Source organism: Rhineura floridana, chromosome 1, assembly GCF_030035675.1.
Source record: "Rhineura floridana isolate rRhiFlo1 chromosome 1, rRhiFlo1.hap2, whole genome shotgun sequence".
NCBI classification, from domain to species: domain Eukaryota; kingdom Metazoa; phylum Chordata; class Lepidosauria; order Squamata; family Rhineuridae; genus Rhineura; species Rhineura floridana.
The window spans coordinates 34828810-34851468 of record NC_084480.1 but is presented as its reverse complement, the minus strand read 5'-3'; the positions used below and the strand labels follow the sequence as shown (position 1 = coordinate 34851468).

The 22659-nt window shown below is 40.5% G+C and overlaps 1 protein-coding gene across 2 annotated transcripts in view; it reads right to left on the bottom strand.

The window, feature by feature from the left end:
- Positions 1–438: 438 nt before the first annotated feature.
- NDUFS4 (NADH:ubiquinone oxidoreductase subunit S4) overlaps positions 439–22659 on the bottom strand; it is a 67949-nt gene continuing 45728 nt past the window's right edge. The window contains exons 3-6 of one of the 2 annotated variants that reach the window (XM_061617821.1): positions 10213–10385; positions 6900–6973; positions 5992–6048; positions 439–1109 (exon numbers count right to left, since the gene is read on the bottom strand). In XM_061617821.1, the coding sequence (XP_061473805.1) occupies positions 1006–1109; positions 5992–6048; positions 6900–6973; positions 10213–10385 (408 nt within the window). In that variant the 3' untranslated portion in view covers positions 439–1005. The remainder of the gene's footprint in view (positions 1110–5991; positions 6049–6899; positions 6974–10212; positions 10386–22659) is intronic. The other variant, XM_061617812.1, reaches the window with a different exon arrangement.

The following is a 22659-nucleotide window of genomic DNA, read 5'->3' as shown; positions in this document are numbered from 1 at the left end:
ATGCCTAATGGGCAGAAACGTAGTCTGGGCACCATCAGAAGTGGGTCACTCATCCTACATCCCAGGAGAGTGCTAGGGTGGAGCATTGCTGTCACTTTGGCTGCAGGGGTAAGTTAGTTTGTTGGCCTTCCAGAAGCTAAGACAATTTCCTTAGCTTTGTGCCTACTGCCTCCTCCCCAGTACTCAGGACACACAGGTAGGCTTCTGTCCAAGAGAATGCCTCCCCTTCCCCACAATGGCAGCACTTAATCAGATCCTTGGCAGCTACCTGGTCTTGCTGCTGTGCATTGAGGGCAAGCAATGGCTAAGTTTCCGTTGAGTGGCTTAAGCATTGCTATAAGTGTACCTTCAAGTGCCAAAAACAAGATCTTACATCTTTGCTCAGTCAGAATGCAACTGACGCTTAATTTGACGCTTAATTTAATATATGACGCTTAATTTAATCTTTCAGAGATAGCCTTTATTCAGATAAGGAATCTTTCTGGGAAGTCAGCTGTACAGCAGAAATGTTCATTTGAACTGGAAGATGCTTAGCGAAAATGTAGTTTACAGAACCGCTTAAAACAGTAAGCAAATATTGAGAGCTGGCAGCAGTTACAACTGATTAACCTCTTCTATATAACAATAATAAGAAAAACCCTAGAGGAACATCTAACAGCAGCCTTTCTTTGTGAAAGGGAAGGCATTTATTGAACTATAAAATTACTCCAAAAGGCAAGGCTTGATCTTTAATGTTGCAGCTCATTTCAAACATTCCTTTTAATGAATTCCACATACAGCAATTTCCTAGAGGTATGAACACCCCAAATCTCCTCTCTAAATATAGGGAAGTTTGTAACAGGTTCAATTGGAGACATCAAAAACATTTTAAATAGACACCACAAGATGCATGAGTAGTTTAAAGGTCAAATTTATTAGGAGATTAAGAGATGTATTATACATGGACTATAAATACAGCACAGCTGACTTTATTCACAGTCAGACGCACAGACAGCCAATGCCAACCTATTTTGTGGACACCCTTGTTCTTTTGTTCCAAGAAAAGTTTGCACCATAAGACTTGGATTTAGGTTTTGGAATCCTCCGCTCTTGAACATCATAGCTCCAGCCTAGGAAAAAACATGTCGAGAATTCTAAACAATACACATACAACCGTTAATACGGAGCAAGTGCAACACAAACAAATGCAACTTCAAGCTTTTAAGAGCTAACAAAAAAGAAATAACCAACATATTTGATATACTATATGTAATTACTAGGTTATTCTTTTGTAAAAGGCAGTGACCAATAATCCTTTAAGACAAATATGCCTTAAATGTGACCTACACCTGTTCCCAGGTTTGTCAGATCTCAGGCACTGCGTGTTCCAACTTTCGCCGCTCTTGCTGATAGACCAGCACCAACAGTTGACAAATGAAGTCCTGTAATCTTATGCATCTACACCTCTCTCTCTGATGTCAGGCCAAGTTTTGAAAAATATGCATGGTAGCAGGGTACTGCAATGCCACAAGGAAGCAAAATGAACAAGGAGGTGAGCTTAGGAGAATTTATTAAGTGGCCTTCTCACCAGCATCAGCTGCTTAGCAGGCAGGGACACTACCAATTCTTCCACTGCTTCAAATTATATAAAAAATATGCAATCAAAGGGCACTTATCTTTTAAACGGGTGTCCCTCTCAGTAAGCCTTATTCCAATTCTATCCCTCATATTAAGCAAGCTGGAGTTGTATAGGATAATGATGTAGGGGTGGAAGTACTGACCACAGAAGAGAAAGGGGAGTCAATCACTGATAGAGAGGGTTAAATGAAGGGTAGATCTCGATAGCAGGCTATTCAAACACTCAGTAAAAGTGTAATGAGGACAACCTCTGTCTAATCAGGTTCTAAAGGCTACCAGGAGTAGAAGAGAATAAGAGGGAGTGACGCTTCCTTCATTCTAGTCTCATGCATATAAACCAGGGTCCAAAGAATTATGCATCTACTTCTATGTGCCCAAGTGGGCTTTAGACCTTGGTTTCTGGACAACTGCTGCCATGGGGAAAGACCCCTGAGGTGGAGTTAAGTATTTCAGATGCAGTTGGCAATAAGGCATGGAGGATGATTTTCTGTTCAAAGAATAAAAGTCAGAAATTCTACCGAACAACTACAGTGGTTATGTGACGTCCAATTATATTATTCTATGAAGGATATAGCAAATCTGCCACAACCAAGTTTATGAGCTGGACTGAGCTACTTTGAGCTACTTGAAATTTTTTAGAAAAAATATTTGGCACATGATCCCAACAGTCCCCTACATATGTGTAGAGCTGTGACTCAGTGGCAGAGCACCTGCTTTGCATGCAGAGGGTCCTAGGTTCAGTCCCCGGCATCTCCAAGCAAGGCTGGGAAGGACTCCTACCTGAAACTCCCAAGAGCCACTGCTAGTCAGTGTAGACTGTTCTGAACTAGATGGATCAGTGGTCTGACTTGGTATAAGGAAGCTTCCTATATTCCATGAAGGGCATGAAGCCCTCCTACAAGTACAACACTCCATATGCAGGAAATGGTGGGGGAGGAGGAGGCCTGATAAGAAGCTGAGCAGAGGAGCAGGTAGGTGGAGGACTAGATCATGCCTTTACTGATTATCCTGTTCTAATATTTCACCCAATATAAGCCTTAAGATAGAATGAATTAAAAATGTTTTTTTTAAAATACGCATTGAAAAGTAATACAGAAAGCAAAAAAAAAAAGTCCAGATGGATTCACTAGATGTATTTATTTTAAAAAATAATGTTCTGTAATAGGGCCTTTCAAAATAAAGCCTCCCCCACACACACAATCCAGTCCCATTGGTCCATTAATTGACCATCTCTGCTTTTCATCCATTTATTTATTAAATTTATATCCTGTCCTTCCTCCTAGGAGGAGCTCAGGGCAGCATCCACCCCTGCAGGCCAGGTGCCAGATGACTCAGCTGTACTACACATATCATAGAAAACCCACAATAAAGCCCTGACTTGTAAAAGCTGATCAGCTTATTGTATCTCTTCCTCTCAGGTCAATTTCACATGTCTAATTTGCTCCAAATCAGGCTGAAAAGGAGTGGCAGTATCAGCCATTTCAAATGTCCTTTTATATATCCAGAATCTCTTTGGAACTGAGTCTGGATAATGGCTATGCATTCAGTGTTCCCTGCATATCTAGAGATGTGGCCTGGAAAAAACCCGGAAAAATTCAGGAAAAAAACCATTCCCCCCCCCCAAGCCTTTGTTTTTTTTCTGAAAAATTGAAAAAATTGAAAAAAATGAAGAAAAATGGATTATGGAATGTTTTATTTTAGCATGATGAATAAAATGTTCCATTGAATCTTGGTGTCCCCCTTTTTCTCAGTTCTTTTTATGGGAATGGATGCTTTATGTCTGTCACTGTGGAGGACTAGCAGAGACAAATATTTTTCTTTGTTATTAATGTTGATGGTTTCTTCTTTTTTTAAATTGTTTTTTGCCTGCTCCTCATAAACTGCCAAAATGAAAGAGGTTCCTTACAGTTCAGGTGTTTCTTACAGTTCAGGATCTTGTAGTTCCATTTGTTAAAAAAAAGTAAAAATTTTAAAAAATAAATTCAATTTGTAATAATAATTTGAATAAAATATACTTTTAATATACCAAATGTGATAATTTTATGCCAAACCAACTTATACATAGTTACATTTGATGTTCTTGAAGTAACAAAGTGACTTTCCATCTGTGAAAGTGCTAATATTGCATTTTTTCAATTTTTCTGAAAATTTCCATTTTTTCTGGAAAAAAACAGGTTTTTTTCCATGGCTTCAAAATTTCACATCTCTATGCACATCATAGGAGCAACTGCTCTCCCCTGGTGCCACAAATATTTAACAAAATGGCACAGACCAACTCCCTCTTATCCCTTAAGGCAGCCTTTCCCAACCAGTGTGCCTCCAGATGTTGTTGGACTACAACTCCCATCAGCCTCAGCCAGCATTGCCAATGGTCAGGAAAGATGGGAATTGTGGTCCAACAATATCTGGAGGCACACTGGTTGGGAAAGGCTGCCTTAAGGGGTTCTTAACCTGTGGTCCATGGACCCCTTTCTGTCTAGGGGATCCATGGATGAGCTTCAGGGAGTCCATGAACCAGGCACAAAAAAATATTAGTTTCTGATGCAATAAAATAAATTTTATTTATTTGTTTGTTGGGGTCCATAGCTTTCACCAGCTTCTCAAAGGGGTCTGTGACCCAAAAAAGGTAAAGAACCACTGCCTTAGACTGTCATGCCAAGTAGGCATGAATAAGCTTCCACTTGCCCTTGGGAGCCCCTGAGACCAAGAAGGGATGAGCAGAAATGCTCTGTGCACACACATAGGGTCATGCCCTACGAACAGAAAAGGTGTTGCAGCTTCCAGGGTAAGGAGACATCTTTTAGCAATACCTTCAGCATAATTCATTTCTGGGAATAGTTTTAAGGAAATTTTAACCTGAAGTTAAAATACACTAAGTAGGAAGGTAATAGACTGGCTTGGGTTCTACACACTAGCCTTCATCCCTCTAGAGACAAGTTCAACTTTTGACTCTAGAGTTTGAGAGTGAAAGTGAGTTTAATGGCTCCTTATTTCTCCCAGTGTTATAAACTAGCACATAATTTGGCATTCTTGCCAAGCAGATCCAATCTCTGTACTCAGGAGACCTAGTCATAGAATTAGTGAAACTTGTAGGCTGAGATAAAGGTGCCCTGGCACCGGCATATGGGAAAACTTGTACCTCACCCACATTACACTGGGCTTCAGGCCAACACTCTTGGTTCCTCACTTTAGTGAGTACTAAGTTTCTTGTCAAATATTTGCAGAAAATGGATAGATAAAAGGACTGAATTTTTTTATGCCAATGCTTAAGGGCCTGTGAATGCTTATGAGAAGTCCTCCTCCTCAAAAACCCTCAGACTAATAAGATGCTAAGGAAGACTGACACATTCAAAATGTGTTTCGGTTCAGCTAGGAAGATTGCTAGTTCAACACTTTCCCTCCTGCATAAATAGAGCCAGATGATTCTGGATGTGCTTGATGCAAGTGGAGTACAGCATCTGAGTATCTCACTAAGAGCACCAAATAATATTTATCACAAATGCTTATTGAGCATAAGTGCTAGCAGAGGCGAGTGTCTTAAAAAATGGTTCTTTGGTGCTAAACGTATTTCTCTGAAGCAATCTGCACTGGACTAGAATGAAATTTGCTGTTAAGCAAATGCATTGAAATATCAGGATGCCAGCTTTCCATCTGACATATGAACATAGGAAGCTGCCTTATCCTGAGTAAGAACTACTGATCCATCTATCTCAGTACTATCTACACAGATTGGCAGTGGCTCTCTAGGGTTTCAGGCAGGGGACATGTTGGGGATTGAATCTGGGACCAGCTGCATGCAAAGCAGATGCTCTACCACTGAGTGATGGCTCTTCCCCTGAGAAATAGTAAAGGTAAGTGCATGTGAATTAGTGCCTCCACCATCTTTGAACCATGACAAGCTACTGTGCTTTAAGCCGCAGAGCTTGGGCCAAACCTTTAAAAACAGACGAGTCAGTATGCAAATGTATATTTCAATCGTTTTTTCCAAATTCAAATTTCTACCAAGAACAAAGAATTTAGCCTCATGGTCTCTGTAAAATCAATTGTGTTCCTTCACCTCTAAAGACAGTGGATAGTCCAAGGTATCCAAGGCCATGCAGCAAAATACAGGGGAGATGTTACGCAATTTACCTTCCACAAATCCTGAATGCTTCCTGTGGAATGGGGGACTCAAATAAACAACTCTTAAGATATACATTTGCTTCTGGCTGTGTCAGCAAAGTTGCACAGTAATGTGACACAGCCTCTTGGTCAGTCATGGCAAACCTCGGTCACTGGGGAAGAAGTAGCCTGGAACAGCAAAAGCCAGGAATCAAGGCAGCACCTCAATCAGGCATTAGCATTCAAGGCTGGGTGCATGATGGAAAAACCTGCCTGGAGTGTTTGCGGCATACTCCGTGGGAGGGGGAAGAAGGTGGGCCTCCTCTCTCTCTGCAAAAGGAAGGTTGAGGGTGACAGAAGGGAAGGGTAGTCAGGAAGCTAAGAATAGAGGGGGTCAAAGAGAAAAGCAGTGATTCCAACAGAGAACCTAAGAACGGTTTTTACGATCTGCCAGATCGAGGGGTAAACCAGGCTCCCACTTCAGATGAAAAGAGAGATGATGTTTGAATTATCCTATTTCAGTACCATGCACATCAAGCCTGCTGAGTGGGGAGCAGCTCCTGGCATAGGCTACTGATGTCACCACCTATGCCACGCATTGCTATTCACATTCCTGAAACAGCAGCCCCATCCCACCCACCCCATCTCGTGGCGCCTTCTGATAGACAATGGACCCCCCCCATTCAGCGGCAGAAGCAGGGCTCTGGAGTCAGAGTCGGAGTCGTGGAGTCGGAAGCGATTTTGGGTGGAGTTGGAGTCAGTAGAAATGTACTGACTCCGACTCCAAAATAAATTTTGATTGACAAATTTTTTAAAATATAAATTCAAAATGTCAAAGAAGCTTCCCATGAAGTCAGCTGTAGTTGAGCATTTCACCATAGCTCAAGATGGAAAACATTTTGTGTGTCAGTGTATGACACAGGACCCAGATGAAGACAAATGCTGTGATGCCAAGATCAGTGCATATTCCCGCAGCGATAAAAATGCTCCTATGAGAGCTTCCAATTTAAAAAGACATTTACAGCCCTTTCCAGGGCTGTGGAGTTGGAAGCAATTTTGGGTGGAGTCGGAGTCGGACAGTAGAAAAATAGAGGAGTCGGAGTTGGAGTCGAAGGTTTGGCGTACCGACTCCACAGCCCTGGGCAGAAGCTGGTAGTCTGCCAGCAAAGCACTGCACATACCGTTTTTTTCAGCAAAGGCAATAGCATCTTCTTTTGTAGAGAAGGTTAGAAATACATTGGATAGAGGATCTGCCCTGTAAGAAATTAGTTCAGTTATTTCTTTACTTAAAACATTTTTATACCACCCCCCATCATATTAGATTTTAACATGGTAAACAGCATCACGCATACAAAAACAAGGTTTATTTCACACGCACTAAAACTTTCATAATTACATGCTTTAAGATGCCTTGGAAGATAAGAATGGTTTTCTCAGGCACCTAAATGATAGCAGTATTCATGAGAGGCCATTCCATAACTGGGGTGCCACCGCTGAGAATGCCCTCTCCTTTATGGATGGTCTTTGTACTGCTACATGGAGAAGAGCCCTGGTAGAGAATCTTAAAGAACAGGCATGTTGATATGGGATCAGGAGCTCCTTAAGGTATTTAGGTCCCAAGCCATTAGAGCTTCAACGACTAAGAACTAGCACCCTGAATGTGGCCTGGAAGGGAGTGATATGGGTGAACTGGGCTCCACCACTCAAAATTAAGGTGGCAGAATTCTATACTAAGTGAAACTTCCAAGCTGCCTTCGAGTATAACACACTAGAGTAATCCAACTGGGAGGTTCCCAGAGCATGGATCACTGTGGCCAAACTCTCTCAGTCCAGAAATGGCCACACTGGTGTAACACACTCTATACTACAGAGGCCATTTGGGCCTCTAGTGACAGTGCTGGATCTAACCTGCTTTCTCAGGGCCAATACAACTGCATTCAGAATAGACTGAACGCCATCTCCCAGGACATAAGAACTATCTCACAGCATCTCTCTCTTGTCAGGATTCAGCTTCACTTTACTGGCCCTCATCCAGCTCATTACTGAGCTCAGGCACTGGTTCAGCAGTTCCATAGTCTCACCCAACTCAGGTGACAAGGAGAAACAGAGCTGAGCATCCTCAACATACCGAGATCCACAGGGCAGGTCCTTCTTCTTATTCTATCCCCAAGTGAGGCTTCTACCTCAATGACTCATGAGTGGCACCCAGTGGTGGCTCCCCAGCAATGAAATACTCTTCCCCTGGATAAAATGCTGGGTACCAACCTTGGTTAGTTTCCAGTGGGAGCTACAGCCTCACCTCTTCTGTCAGACTTTTAATGGGATAGGAATATGACTGTTGGCCAACTGATACTTGTGTTGAGAAGGAACAGGTGGATTATTCACTTGTTTTGTATTATTTTAATTGTTTCCATGTTACTGTGCTAATGTTTTCATTTTTTTAATGTAACCTGCTCTGTGATCATTTATTTGATGAAGGGTGGGACAAAATCAACATAGATAAATTCAAATCCCTAGATGACCTCACCCAGCAGCTTCATACAACATTGGGGGGGCCAGATGGGATGGAACGTTGTGGGACTCGCAGCACAAATGCCAAGGGGTTGAGTAGGTCCCCCAAACGTTTGAAAATACAAAATGCAGTGTCAAGCAGCCTTAATTATATTCTAAAAGAATTCTTTATAACCAAAACATTTAATCGCTGCCCAAGTATTTCTACTTGAGGCATGATTCAGGTTTTCTGCATCCAGCTTCTTGTTCTACAAGCGCCCCAAATAGCTGGGGGTGGGGATTCATTCTGTGCATTCAGTAAATTAAAAGGAGAAAACAATGGAAGACAATCTACTTTTTCTACTTGCATTCTGATTTCATATTTCTAAAGAGGAGAAGGCTGAACCACAAAAGTGGCAAGAATTCTTAGCCTTTCACTTTCTGAGTTAGCCAAACATCCAGCCCACAGCCCAGCCCAAAATGCTAAACGTGTTCAGTACATACTTTTTCAGAATGTATCTTTCATGAATACCACCACCACCACCACCACAATAATTAAAATAGAACTTTCAGTGATACCAACAGAAACATTATGAATTCTCAGAATTTATGAGAATACATACCTCCATTACATGGCCTCTTGAATTTACATAAAAATTCATCCCAAGGTTGCAAAGGAAAACAAGACTCTTTTGCTGAGGATACTGGACACAGTTGCCTCATTGCTAAAATGCCAGTTTGGTATGCAATAAGTAGATGCTTACAGAATCATCAGCATCTCCTTTAGAGAGATACTTAACTAACTTTCTAACTTTAGAAAGCAAGGAGACAGATTATATGTGAAGACTAACTGTGAACAAGATTTGTTTCTTTTATTGTGCCTTTTAACACAGAATTTAACAAGCCATAACACTATGGAGATGCGGCCACAAACTATCATATTACAAACATACATCAACTCTTTTTTTTGAGGTCAGTCAGTATTAAATTATGTGGAGAAGGAAACCGAAGGTATTTTCCAGCCTCTCGTAGCCTGCCTTGGGTGACAGCAATCTAAATATCCTACTCAACATATTTAGAACAGCAGAATGAACATTGGTTCTACTAGCTTAACTTTATTTCATGCTCACTGAAACACACTTATTGTAACGGTTAGTGAAATCCAAGTTTACTCAATTACTGAGATCCCTTCTCAAATATGCAGAGATCCCACAAAAATCTAGTTTCAGAATGAATTTGACATTGTAATAATACTTAATATTTGTTTATTACTGCATTTCTATCCCACCATTCCTCCAAAGTGGCATACGCTGTTCTCCCCCTTCACATTTTATCCTCACAACGATCCTGTGAGGTAAGTTAGACCAAGATACTGTGACTGGCCCATCCAAGTGAGCTTCATGGCTCAGTGTGGACCTGAATTCTAGTCTCCCAATGAGTATTGCAAGTATAATGCTTTGTAATGTTTAAATTGCTATTGGAGGTCACTGATTCATAGGGTTGTCTTAAGCCATAATTGACTTGAAGGCACATAACAGTAAGTGTTTAAATAACTTCACGTACATCATTTTAGCAATCCTTTCAACCATTACATAGAGCCAATGTTATTATGTCCATTTTACATATGGGGGACTAAGGCTGAGAGCTTGTGGCTTGCCTCTATACATAAGCATGAAGTACTGGAAAGGCTCCAACTGGCTTGATTAATTTAAACTAACACGAGCTAAAAAAAGAGTTGACCTGAGCATGGGCCTTGGGAGTTAGAATCTTAACATCTCCCAAGGTCCCATTTAAACAACCACATCAATGGCAGCCAGAAGAACTGTGATATTTGTCTACCAAGCCCCACTTCAGTATCGGCCAGTGGCATCTACAGAGGCAAAGAAGACAGACAGGAGAGAGACTGAAGTGAAGGGGATTCCTAGATTTAAAAGATCAGAGAATAAAGTTCAGTAGGACTCACAATCTGCCCACGATGAGCATGACCAGCTGTTTTATACTTACGAAGACGCCCAACCCATCAGTGGGTTTTCCCAACGCTCCCTTGTGTCAAATTCTATCTTCCATTTTTTTGTGTTGTTAACACCAGCTTGCATGGCATTACGGGCTGGAACAAAAATGTGAACTTTTCTAGTTTTAATATGCTCCTCTGGTACACCTGTTAAAGGTGAAATGTCCTACAAAAAAAAAAAGATCAGTTTAAGAAAGCACACTACTTTACTCTTGTTGCAAGAAGTGATTTCCATAGAAAGAATGATATGCATAATAAAGAAGAAAGAGGTTTAACATCTATGAATTATACAGACTCTTCAAAACTAACCTGCATGAAAACACACTATTTTGAGACTCTTTGGTAGTCTCTCTAGTGTTTTATTTGAATCCCAATATTCAAAAACACAAAAGTGAAGGAGGGTTTAGACCTCATGGTTACAGAGATGGACTTGATTGGTCTGCTGTAAACATTTTTCCTGTGGACTTGTCCTGTCCTGTGGACTTGTCATATTGGCCCCAGTTATTACAGGGCAGTAGAAAGTGGTGTATGTGGAGGAATAAGATTTCAGCTTGACAAACTTTGGTTTCATGGACAGTTTGGGATGCTATTCTAAGGATTCTGAAGACTCTGATAAAGGGAGACTTAAAAGCACAACCAGTTATAAATTTTAAGACAATCTGGTTGAAATCTAAAGACTTGATGTGTGCACACTCAAGCACTTCCATGTATACACCAGAACTATCCTCTTACAACTGTAGTTTCCTGTGCAGCATCAGAGGCTACTTCAAAGGGGTCCCCGACTTTCAGGAGTGGCTTTGGAGGCCATGAATGGTGCTACAAGAGGAGCAGAAACCTTCAGGCAGTCTGCAGTATACATATAGCCCTTTTGGATCTAGGCCATTGTTGGGTGAAGCTCACCAAGTTTAAAATGTCATCCGTCTTGCTCTTGCTACAAAGCAGCACTGCAGGAAAGGGGGTGCTTCCCATGTTACTTTTTTTTTTTAATGAGTCACATTTCCTTTTACAAAAAATGAAATTGTATGGTCACCCAATATTATTATTCCTGTTTAAACAGACCCACATAATGGAGAACTGAAAAGCCAATATTGTGGAAACTTCCTGTAAGCAATATTGCACAAATTCTGTTAATAATAAGGGGAGAAACACAGGAGGAAGACTGGACCGGTAGGATGGCAATGGGGAAAGAGGGCTTTTGGCTGCAGGATGCAAGGAGTGGGCCAAATCTAAGAAACAGGAAAGTGTTCTCCCTATCCTTCATGCTACAGGCTCCCCACCCCATGTCTTACTTTCTCATGCCCTTTACCCAACTGTATGCGAGATCCTTATGGACAGAGAATTGTCTCTTTACACTTGTACAATACTATTATAGCCATCTCAAGCCCTTGAGATTGGGTCAAACTATGAAAGTAAACTGTATGGAAAGCCTCTCTGCAATTCTTTAGAATTTGCACAGTAATCCTAATCCTTTAACAGCTGTTAACAAAAAGAAGTGTAGATCATCAAATACTGCCTCCAGAAGCTACCACATTAAGCTAGCAGAAGTAACTCAAAACTGCCGCCTACTTAGATGCGTGCATGTACAATGCCAATGGGAGAGGCTTGGACTCTCTTCCGTTGCCTTTCTCCAGAAACAAAAGGCTGATCTGGTACAGGTCCAACTACAGGCAGACAGAACTAATCCAAACCAGTGATGACATGACTTAAATTTGAGGAGGCAAACAAGTTTAAATAGCACATTAGGATTTTTAAAATAAGCCTCAAGCTACCAACTTCAGAGTCTCTTCTGTCACAGAGTTTAAAAGCTCTTCATATTCTCACCAGACCATCCTTAGAAAGAAAGAAAGAAAGAAAGAAAGAAAGAAAGAAAGAAAGAAAGAAAGAAGGCACATCTTCCATGCCCCTCCCCTTTTTTGTTTCACTTTATAAGATCAGTCACAACTGCCAAGTGTGAAATGTTTGTCTTGCATTAGAACTAAGGGGGGGGGGGAAACCCACAGGAAATTACAACAACGCATAAAAGCTGAGCTCAGACTACTTAAAGCAAACTGTCAAAATATTTTAACAATTTAATCATAAATGTTTTCTTTGAGCCCAAGTAGCGTTTATGTTCAATACCAGTCTAGTCAAAATATGAAGACACACCAATTATTAGTCAAAATGTTGCAACACCTAAAACTACATTATCTCCTGACAGATTGGCATTTGACTGCTAAAAAAGAAATATCTGAAAGGTTGTTGGATTGGGCAACCAATTGTCATGCTTCACACAATGTGTTTCACCTGCAGTAAAAATAAGGTGAGGCTCAATTGTTCCAGCTTGTCTGTTTATAGACATCAACTAGCAATATATCTGCTTTCATGCAAACATAGCCTCGGATTAGGGCACGTATAAGAGAAGAAGAAAAAACCCTTCACATATCACTGACTGAAAAACTCCAGTTCTCACCGACTTCTAAAAAGTACAGCATTCAATATATATAAGACATAGAAAACATTAAGGAAAAATAAAAATGTAAAATTAATCTTAGGGCGTGTATTACATATATTCAAATGAGAGAATTCAAGAAGCAATACATGGACATTTTTCAGTTTCTGTATTTTGCTGCATTTAAAAAATGACTTTTCATTATATTATATTATTTTTTCCCAATAATTTTCTTCATAGGAATCCTATTGTTCCATTATGTGGTGTGGCCAACAGGGCTGTGGAGTCGGTATGTCAAACCTTCGACTCCCAACTCCTTTATTTTTCTACTGTCTGACTCCGACTCTGACTCCTTCGTAAATGGCAAATGTATATTAATTTTTCTACTGTCTGACTCCTTCATAAATGGCAAATGTATATTAATGTATTAATATTAATATATTAATTTTATTTTGAAGTCAGAGTCAGTACATTTCTACCGACTCCGACTCCACCCAAGATTGCTTCTGACTCCAACTCCATGACTCCGACTCCACAGCCCTGGTGGCCAATACCTCACACTCTATAGCTGTGATCCTATGTGCTTATAGCAGCAGTCCACAGAACACCTTTGGAAGAAGGAAGTAAGACTAGTACAACAGTACCAGCAATGCTACAAGCATTCCTGAAAACTGTCAGTGTCCACCAATCATAGGGCTGCTCTCAACACTGCTTCCCCAACCACCAATCAGCACTGGGCAAACACTTAATGAATCCATGACATCACCCGATGTGGTATCCAGACAATTTCTATGATGCTGTAGATGTTTGTATTTGCTATCTCTGCAAGAGGAACCATCTTTTTGGTTAGAGAGAGGGATGGGCGCCATATGCATACCTTTCGTATTTCTATTTTTATAGGATACTGTTTTGTTTTTTTAATGTTGTATTTCTCTATACCACTTAGAAACATTTAAATATTAAGGAGTTTAGAGACACTTAAAAAAATAAATATACAGAAGAAAGCATGCACATTAAAGTAGCAAGCTCACAGAAGGCAAAGGGTTGTATTCAATTAGGGTTGTACTGAATTAAGTCCTACTCAGAAAAGACTCACTGAAATTAATGAACCTAGGTTAATCATGGCTATTAACTTCAATGGTTCTACTCTGAGTAGGACTAGCATTGAATACCATCCAGAATCATAAGTTACCCAGCTCACTGGGAAAAAGGCAATCCAAGAAGATCAACAATCCCACCCTGGAAAATGCACATGTGCCTCCACAAGCAAAAGGCCACTGTGCCTTGTTGGCAACAAGAATTTTGGATGGAAAAGAGAGAGGAAGAAGAAACAACATTCCACTCTCCTCCCATCCCCAAGGGATGGCAGACATCGCATCCAGAGATCCCAGCACACAGGTCACAGTGCATATGCATAGTGTGAGTGACTGAGATTCTGGGTCCTATTCGCTCAGATTCTCTTTTCCATTCCAAGCGACACACAGCCATCAAGAGCAGCCTGGGGAAGACAATATGGCCATTGTCCTTTGCAGCATATGTTGGGAGTTTGTTGGCAGCAGAGGTGCCCTACTGCAACATAGATGCTTACCTTGTCCTCTACATGCTTATCAAGTATGGGAGACTTGTTTAACCAGTTCACAGTTACAATAATTGCAGAGGGGTGAGGGTCACTGTGGCCACGTGTCCCTGCTCTTTGCACATCTGTTTCTTCCCCAGTACTACAAAGAATCCAAGAGGGGGTTGCTGGGGCTATGTGGGCTTGCTGTGTTTTTTGGGGGGTGGGGCGGCGCAGAGGTAGAACTCTAAAACTCATTATTTTTTAAAATGTAAAAATACAGCATCCCCCAAAGTAATGGTGCAGATTTGTTAGCATTTATTTCTTCTCCCACGCCCTGATTTTCCATCCTTCCCTAAGGACCACTGGTTTTATTTTATCAGTCTGAGGTTTTATATTATATACAGTACAATGGGTGATATCCAACTAAGTCATACCCATTGAAACAGATGAACTTAAGTCCATTGATTGAAACGGGCCTATTCCAAGTATGACATAGTTGGATATCAATCAATAAATTTCACTCAGCGTCCAAAATTGATCTCTGGTTCTGTCTGAAACTGCCCTGCCCTCTTTCACAAAATCTATTGCTCTTGTGAATGACCAAGCTATAGCTTTTCAAAACATGTTCTACCTGTCAAATCACCTTCCCAAGTTTGTTGTTGTAATATTTGTTCAAATTGCCCTACGATTTTTTTTCTGCCCACATTCTATTTTACTTTCTTCTATACTGTTGAAAAATGTACAAAGACACCAGGACTATGCATGTCCCAGACGTGTGGACATACATAGTCCTGATGGCCTTCTATTTTTTTTTTAAGAAGAAAAATTAAGTAATATTACAGATGACAGTTGGACTCAAATGGAATATAGCTCCTGGGGTTTTCCAAGTGGAATGCTCACTTCACCACTTACATTCCACTCACGCTTCTCTTTTCTACTGCCCCCTCCCCACAGTGTACCAATGTGGAGCAGAATAATCTTGCTTCATTGATTGCCTTCTGTTCAGCCTATCCCACCTCCAAATGCATTTTGAAGCTAAGCCAATTGCTCACTTTTGTTCCTATTCCATGATTACCCCCTCCTTCCCCAGCTGTGTTTCCTCCTTGCTCCTCTTGCTCCTCCTCAAAATCCTCCAACTGTGCATGCACAGCTCTATTTTTCCTGTTTTTAGCTCCCCACATTTTTTTTCAGGCACTGTCAGCTTCTCCCCACTCCCCCAGAACTAAAATGATTTTGCTTTTTATATCTGAACAGTTTCCCTAGCCTTGCTTTTCACTCAGCTCATTTGCATGCAGAAACACTACTTATGAAACTAGGTAGCATGATAATATAAACTTACACCCAATCTCTAAAATTTACAAAATATTGTCAGGTTTATAGGAATTTTCTGTCTCAGTTTCTGCATTACACCACTCATGGCAATTTTGCAGATTGGGGAATCCTCCATAAAAGTGTCAATTTTTTAAAGATACTTGAACCAATAAATCTGCATCATTTTGTCAACTGCAATTCAGAAGATACAATTATACGTGACACACAATCTCCTCTATGGGAAAAGCATGCCATGGAGACCTTCCATGTAGCAAAGTGGTAGGGGTTGCCAAACACGCACTGGCCTTTAGATGACCACTACAAGTCACTGCTAGATGTTCCTCCCAGGGACCTTCCTTGAGCCAAAAGTGCAAGTACAGACTCGCATATATGGAACTCTGGATTACAGTCTGTGGGTTGTTGTAACCAATGGTGGCTTCATGCTAGCAGAAAGTGCTTGCTTGCGGCAAGGCACCCTTCCTATCTTCTACAGCCCTCTGTGTCAAATATCACATACTCTTCCAGAAGGTCCCCCAAGCCTTTATAGCAAGACTGGAGAAGCAGAAGACTGAAGGGATTGGGAGGAAATTGATGAAAATTACATGTCTTGCGTAAGCAGAAGTATTTTCCATTAGCATACAGTTGCACATATGTTTTTGTTCTCTACACTCTCATAATATAAAGTAACCATGACTTTGTCTCTCACACACACGAGCTTCAGAGCAACAGTGAATCATCCTTTCTCCCAACACCACCCTCAAGTAGAATCTCTGTTGGTTTTGAGTACATGGAAGCATGTGCTCTTGATAGAGACTAACTGTTGTTTGTAGGACTTGCAAAAGTGTGAGTCACAAAAGAAGTCTAAGGAGCACTGGAGAGAATCCCCTGCATGACTCAAATGGAGGACAGAATTCAGTCCCTCCTCTCCCCAGAAATGGATGACAAAAATAGGTCACAAGAAGAGGATCTTCCTACTTGAAAGCAGCATATCAGAGATGAGATCTTATTTACTACGGGAAGGTAAACATTAAAGAAAGTTACACTGTATCTTAGATGTGAAGTGTCAAGTCTCTTTTTGTCTTTCCCCCTCAAGTCAATCCAAGGCAGGACCATTACAACATACTGTACTCACTTTAAAACTGGAGTACAGCTTTACAATAGGACTGTGCTGCCCTTGGAAGATTTGTTATGCTTGTAAATTATTTCAAATGAAGAAAAGGTCTAGTCTAATGTGAAAAAGTCAAGCCATAGATATTGGGTATTTGACTGGCTGCAACTTAAAAAAAAAACTTTTAGCAGCCACATGGGATTTATCCTCTGAAAGCCTCTTTTTCAGAGCGAGAAGAAAAACAGGGCCTGCTTTAATAATTTAAAATAGCTGCATGATGCTGCTAGCTCGTTGTACTTTTGATTCATTACAGCCAAAGTTTCCATGCCTTCTGGGAATACAGCAATTGTTTATTGATATCTCCCCACCCCACCCCCACAACACACATACACACTCCTCCCTCCCCCAGTTTAAAGCTGGCAACTGAACAGACAGTTGTTTAGGACAATGAGTTTCTGGATTGTGAAGCCCGAGTTGTCCTGACACAGAATTGCTGTTTTTGCTTGCAGTAGACATGTAAGGTACTGTAGCATTACTGAGCTGTTGCCAAAGATATGGAATAAAGGCTTGGCATCTCTCACATACTTGACACCTAAAGAGCACAGAAGCTCTAAAATTCCTATTCCCTGTAGGCGCACTCTCAGTCTAGACAAACTGATTTCTCACACTTTGAAAATGCATTACAACACTCTATTGTGATCATTTCATCCACAAAGCTTCAGCTACTGACAGAAGAACCTGTCCTTTTAGCGACATTTCAATGGGCTAAAGCTCCCGCTTCAAAATGCCATTAAAAACAATATAATACTTGAAAAGAACTAAGTCCAACTCTACTGTGTCTCCACCGCTTTGTTCCGAGTTCAAGTTCTCAGTGAAACTACCTGTGAACCAACTGTCTGAAACAAAGATGTTGGGAGAGAGTTGTGTTTTTCTAAAAATGTGTATCTTTGTGTATCTTTTGCAGTATTGTGCTTAACGATTCCAAACTTTTAGTGTCCATTCACTTTCAAATGCTGGCAAGATAGCACCTGTGGGATTTCTTTGATATTATATTAAGAGATGTGTGTGCTTGTGTGTATGTACACACACACACACACGTGTATTTATCTTCAAAATGGTTTTAAAAAACTGGTGTTTTTGATATATAAAATAACCTATAATCCTGTCAGCAAGCAGGCAATTCTTTCTATTTTGAGGCACGTTTTCAGATGCAGTGATGTAAGTGTGGGACCTTTAATGACAGAGAACAAAAAGAAGAATTTAAAAAAATGAAATATCCCATAACACAACTGTAGAAGAATTTAAGAAACCAATTTATTGGGGTTCATCCTTTGATTCTCACTCCTCCCAAAAAGCAGAGGAAGTGGGTATTATGAAATCACTCACTGAAAAATCATAGGAGAGTTTCGTCATTAGTGCTCTGCTTCCTTTCTGAGAGTAATCATGTACTTCAGCCACGCTGTTATAGGAGAAGTTGGTAAATGTAAGCTTTCAGACAATGAGATGGCCAGCTAAAAAGCCAAAGTGTAAAACAGGGAAGAAACAAAAATGAATCCCCTCTTCTACTCTACCTTGTTTTACTGACATTTGGGCATCAGAAATATACAACAATTTCACATCTGTATGACACAGCACACAAGTTTGGCCACAACATATTATACAGAACCCTAAAAAGCAAATATGCACTGTTTAACATTTTCCTCCTCCTAAATAAAAGGAAGCTGGGAACAAGCAATGGGAAGTTGATGTCAAAATGCAGAAAACCTCCCAGCAAGCTCCCAGCAGCCACCCAAGATTCAGAGCCTTGCTAGCTGCCCTCTTTTCAATGCCAGAGTTTCACACATTTCAATGACCATTATGACTTCAAAGAATCAAATTTTCATCATTGTCTATCATCTGCCGGTTGATTTGTATAAAGGAGTTCTTCTGCAAGCACTCCAGACAAAAGGCCCCTCACTTCCATGGCTATATATCAAGTTTAAAAGTTCTGTTTGTGACAGTTGTGTCTGTGGTAAATTAGGGTAACACTGAAGGAGTGCAGCTGCTCTGCAGGAGCCTCCTTTTTGGCACCATTTCACTTAAATAAAAAACTGAATAATTAGCCTCTGCCTTTATTAAACCACACTGGCCTTAGTAATTACTTCCGGTTGCTCAATCTACTTAACCTCCACAGTTTATATTTTTTATATAAAGACAGGGACTTAAGAGATACTATTGCTGCTTTACATAAATTTAGAGAAATTTGCTATCATGTCATATTTGAAATGGACCATGTTGCATCTCATTAAAATTTATAAAAAAAATATTAAAATATATCTTGCTAGGGCAAGTACGGGAAGTTTAAAAACAAAGTTAAAGAGCATGGACTAACCCCCCCATCCAACTGGGACAACTATGAGCAATTGTAATGTCTGCACTCATATACTATTGCTTAAAATGGCTGCTGTGACTATTTGGGGATCAAACTGTTTCATTTCTTGACGCTTCTCCCTAATTTCTTCTGGGATGAGATACAAGTAAAGGACATCTGCAGCATAAGCATTTAACATGAGCAGGTATTTAACTAATAGGTACAAACGGAATGAGCAGAGGGAAAGCACATTTGCCTTCAAGAAATTCCTTACTATGCCAAACACCGTCTTTCTGCAACACAAATAACATAACTTTGGGTTGATACCCACATGCAAGCCAGCTGCAGTTTTTCTCCATTTAATCCCTCCTGCCTACTGCTCAATATGGATTCTTTGGAAGAAATGTCAGCATGCTATACAAAGATATAGTTAGCAGTGGTTTCCGTAAATACTGTGGTGGAAAAAATGTTGTCAATCATTAACACTGCTGCTGGCCTGGTGACTGTATCTATGTATAGTCCACCTCCTGCTTGTATTTCCTCTTATGTACCTGGAGATGATGGGGAGGGGGCACCTAACTTTCATGCATCACCTGATCCAAAGTGACCGATCGGCAGTAGCCCAGAAACAGCATCCCACCTAAATATTTGCAATATAGTGGCTTCCCTGCTACACTTATTCTTGAGGACAGTACTGAAATAATGGCATCAAGGTATGGGATTAATTTTAAAGAGGTGATCTCTCTCTCTGAATTTTCAAACTTTCCAAGAGTTTCTCCCAAATGCTGTGCCAGGGGTTAATCTCCATGTGTGGGAATGTGTGCAACCATATGAAGAACTTATAAGTAGAAATAAAAAGAATCACTTTTACCCAGAATAATACACACACTTAACAGCCCCCACTCCTAGCCCGACTTCACCTTCAGTACAAGTATTAATAGCATTAAATTATGAAAAGAGAAAAAAGGAATACCACTAAGCCTTGGGAGACTACTTTTCCTTTGCTTGTCTCGCGTAACTGATTTGTGTAGAAACAGTAGTGTTTGCTTTGGCATCCATTTCCTCTTCTCCCTCTCCTGCATATAGCCAAAGCATGGGGGGGGGGAGTCTAAGCCTTGGTATCCACTGAAAGATTTGGTCAGAGCCTTATTGCTGCTTTGTGCTTAGAGGGTTTTTTTTTTTTTTTTTTTAAATCACTGCTGGTCTATTTATCCACAGGTGCACTAAAATCCTGCCAACAGATGTTTCTGACTACCCATCCACATTAAGCCCATGCGTATACTCTCACCAAGAGAACGTGGTGTTTGGAAATTGGGAGAGAGTCATATTTCTACCACAGAGAGAAAGAAATAAAACTGCTTGTCCTGCAGGCAGACATCCAAGTTTTTTTTAAAATAGACATCCCAGTACAGGTTTAAGTATATGCACTGCTGCATTTGGCAGCTTTTCAGATAAAACACAAGGAAACTAGAGAGAAGTCAACACAAAAGAAACAAAGTGTCAGATTAAACATCTGAGCAGAAAAAGGAGAAAAAAGGGCACATTTCTGAATTTTCATTTTCCCAAAAAGAAGCACTGCACCACACAAAGCTGAGAAAGACCAAACATGAGCAATTTCCCACCACATACGCTCAATAGCAGATTCTGGCACTGTGCCACTTCTACCTTCCTGCTGCCATTCTGTGCCACAATGAGCATTATTTCCTGATATAAAATCAGGAAAGAATGGCTAAAAAGAAGAAACTATGGCTATATAGCAGCTAAGGGGAGTTGCACAAGATTTCTTTGACTCCACTGTATAGGAAACAATTTACACTTATTGACCAAAACACAAGTAATGGTCTCCATAATATTGACCCCAGAACACATATTTTCTATTACTCTCATAATTCATATACTGGATTATATTGTACCGCAGTAGCGATGTCATGAGCAAGTTCTTATTTCGACATGATCATGAGAACATAGTGTATCTGAATGTTGCCCAGCATTGTACAGATCAGGTTCAAAATCCATGGGAGGCAAAAGCCCTATGCAGTCGTTCTTCTCCTTATTAAATTAGAATTGCATGAGGAGAGAGAATAGATACTCAAGTTAGCTTCACCCTCTTCGTCAAACTGTTATTGCTCTCCATGCACTGGAGGTGGGGAATCTGCTGTACACATGGTGGCTCTCCCCACAATTTAGAAACCTAATCATGCAGGATTACACATAAACAGAGCTAAAGTGATTACTGTATCTTAGTATTCCTTGATGAATCTGTGGTCATTGTGAAGGTAGAGCGTGCCTGAAGAGAGAATGAGTTGGACATGTGTGAAGGTGAAGAGTTACATATTTTAATGAAACTATTTCTTGGGTGTGGACATATTTTTGTATTAAGTCTCAAAATGAGCTTCCCTAACTTAAGAAAAGCTATGAGAATCTTATTAAGAAAAGGAAAAGGCATATTCCCCAGCTAATGCTGTAATTACATGGTAAGACAGGTCACAAAGGCACACATAAAAGTTTAAATGTTCCCAGTTAATGGTTTAGGGCAGCTCAGAAAATAATAAAGGGATTCAACAAACTGGTCTGAAGCATAGTCAATAAATTAACACAAAGTTGAGCTGAACACAACTACCCACTTGGCATGGAGTGAAAAGTCTGGGCAAGGATTGTTGGTCTAGAACAGCCTTCACCAACCTGGTGGCTTCTCCCATCAGCCCCAGCTAGTGTTGGTTAGGGCTGATGGAAGCTGTAGTCTGAAACATCTGCAGACAGGCAAAGGCTGTTCTAGAATAGCTTCTTAAGTACCTACATGTGGCTCCTTAAAAGGTCCAATGTTAGCATGCAAATGTTAATAAATCCTGTGAAAATGAAATCTTATTTTAGGAAGTAAAAGGTCCATATATTAGATGCTATCTCTCTCCCCCGCCTCCAGACAAGGCATTCTCTTTGTCCACTCCTGCCCATCTTGGATGATGAGAGATGTTGCACTTTCATGATGTAATACACATTGTTATTGGAAAGCCAAAAAACAAGCAGCAAATAACGAACATGATTTCCAAACACAGCAGATAGTGAAGGCAGGAAAGAACCAACACAGTTACCCTGTTAAAATAGCAGGGCTGTGGAGTCGGTACGCCAAACCTTTGACTCCGACTCCTCTATTTTTCTACTGTCCGACTCCAACTCCAAGTCCACCCAAAATTGCTTCCAACTCCACAGCCTGGAAAGGGCTGTAAATGTCTTTTTAAATTGGAAGCTCTCATAGGAGCATTTTTATCGCTGCCTGAATGTGCGCTGATCTTGGCATCACAGCATTTGTCTTCATCTGGGTCCTGTGTCATACACTGACACAAAAACTATTTTCCATCTTGAGTTATGGTGAAATGCTCAACTACAGCTGACTTCATGGGAAGCTTCTTTGACATTTTGAATTTATATTTTAAAAAATTTGTCAATCAAAATTTACTTTGAAGCCGGAGTTGGAACATTTCTACCGACTCCGACTCCAACCACCTAAAATTGCTTCCGACTCTGACTCCACAACTCCGACTCCACAGCCCTATAAAATAGTACACAATAGGGAACTTTTACACAGTGTTAGCATTCTGCACTGTTATGCTTTAGGGATGTCACGGCTATTAACAGTTTAAACTTCCACTTTATTTTGTTAATTAATGCCTAGAACTTTCAAGCTCCC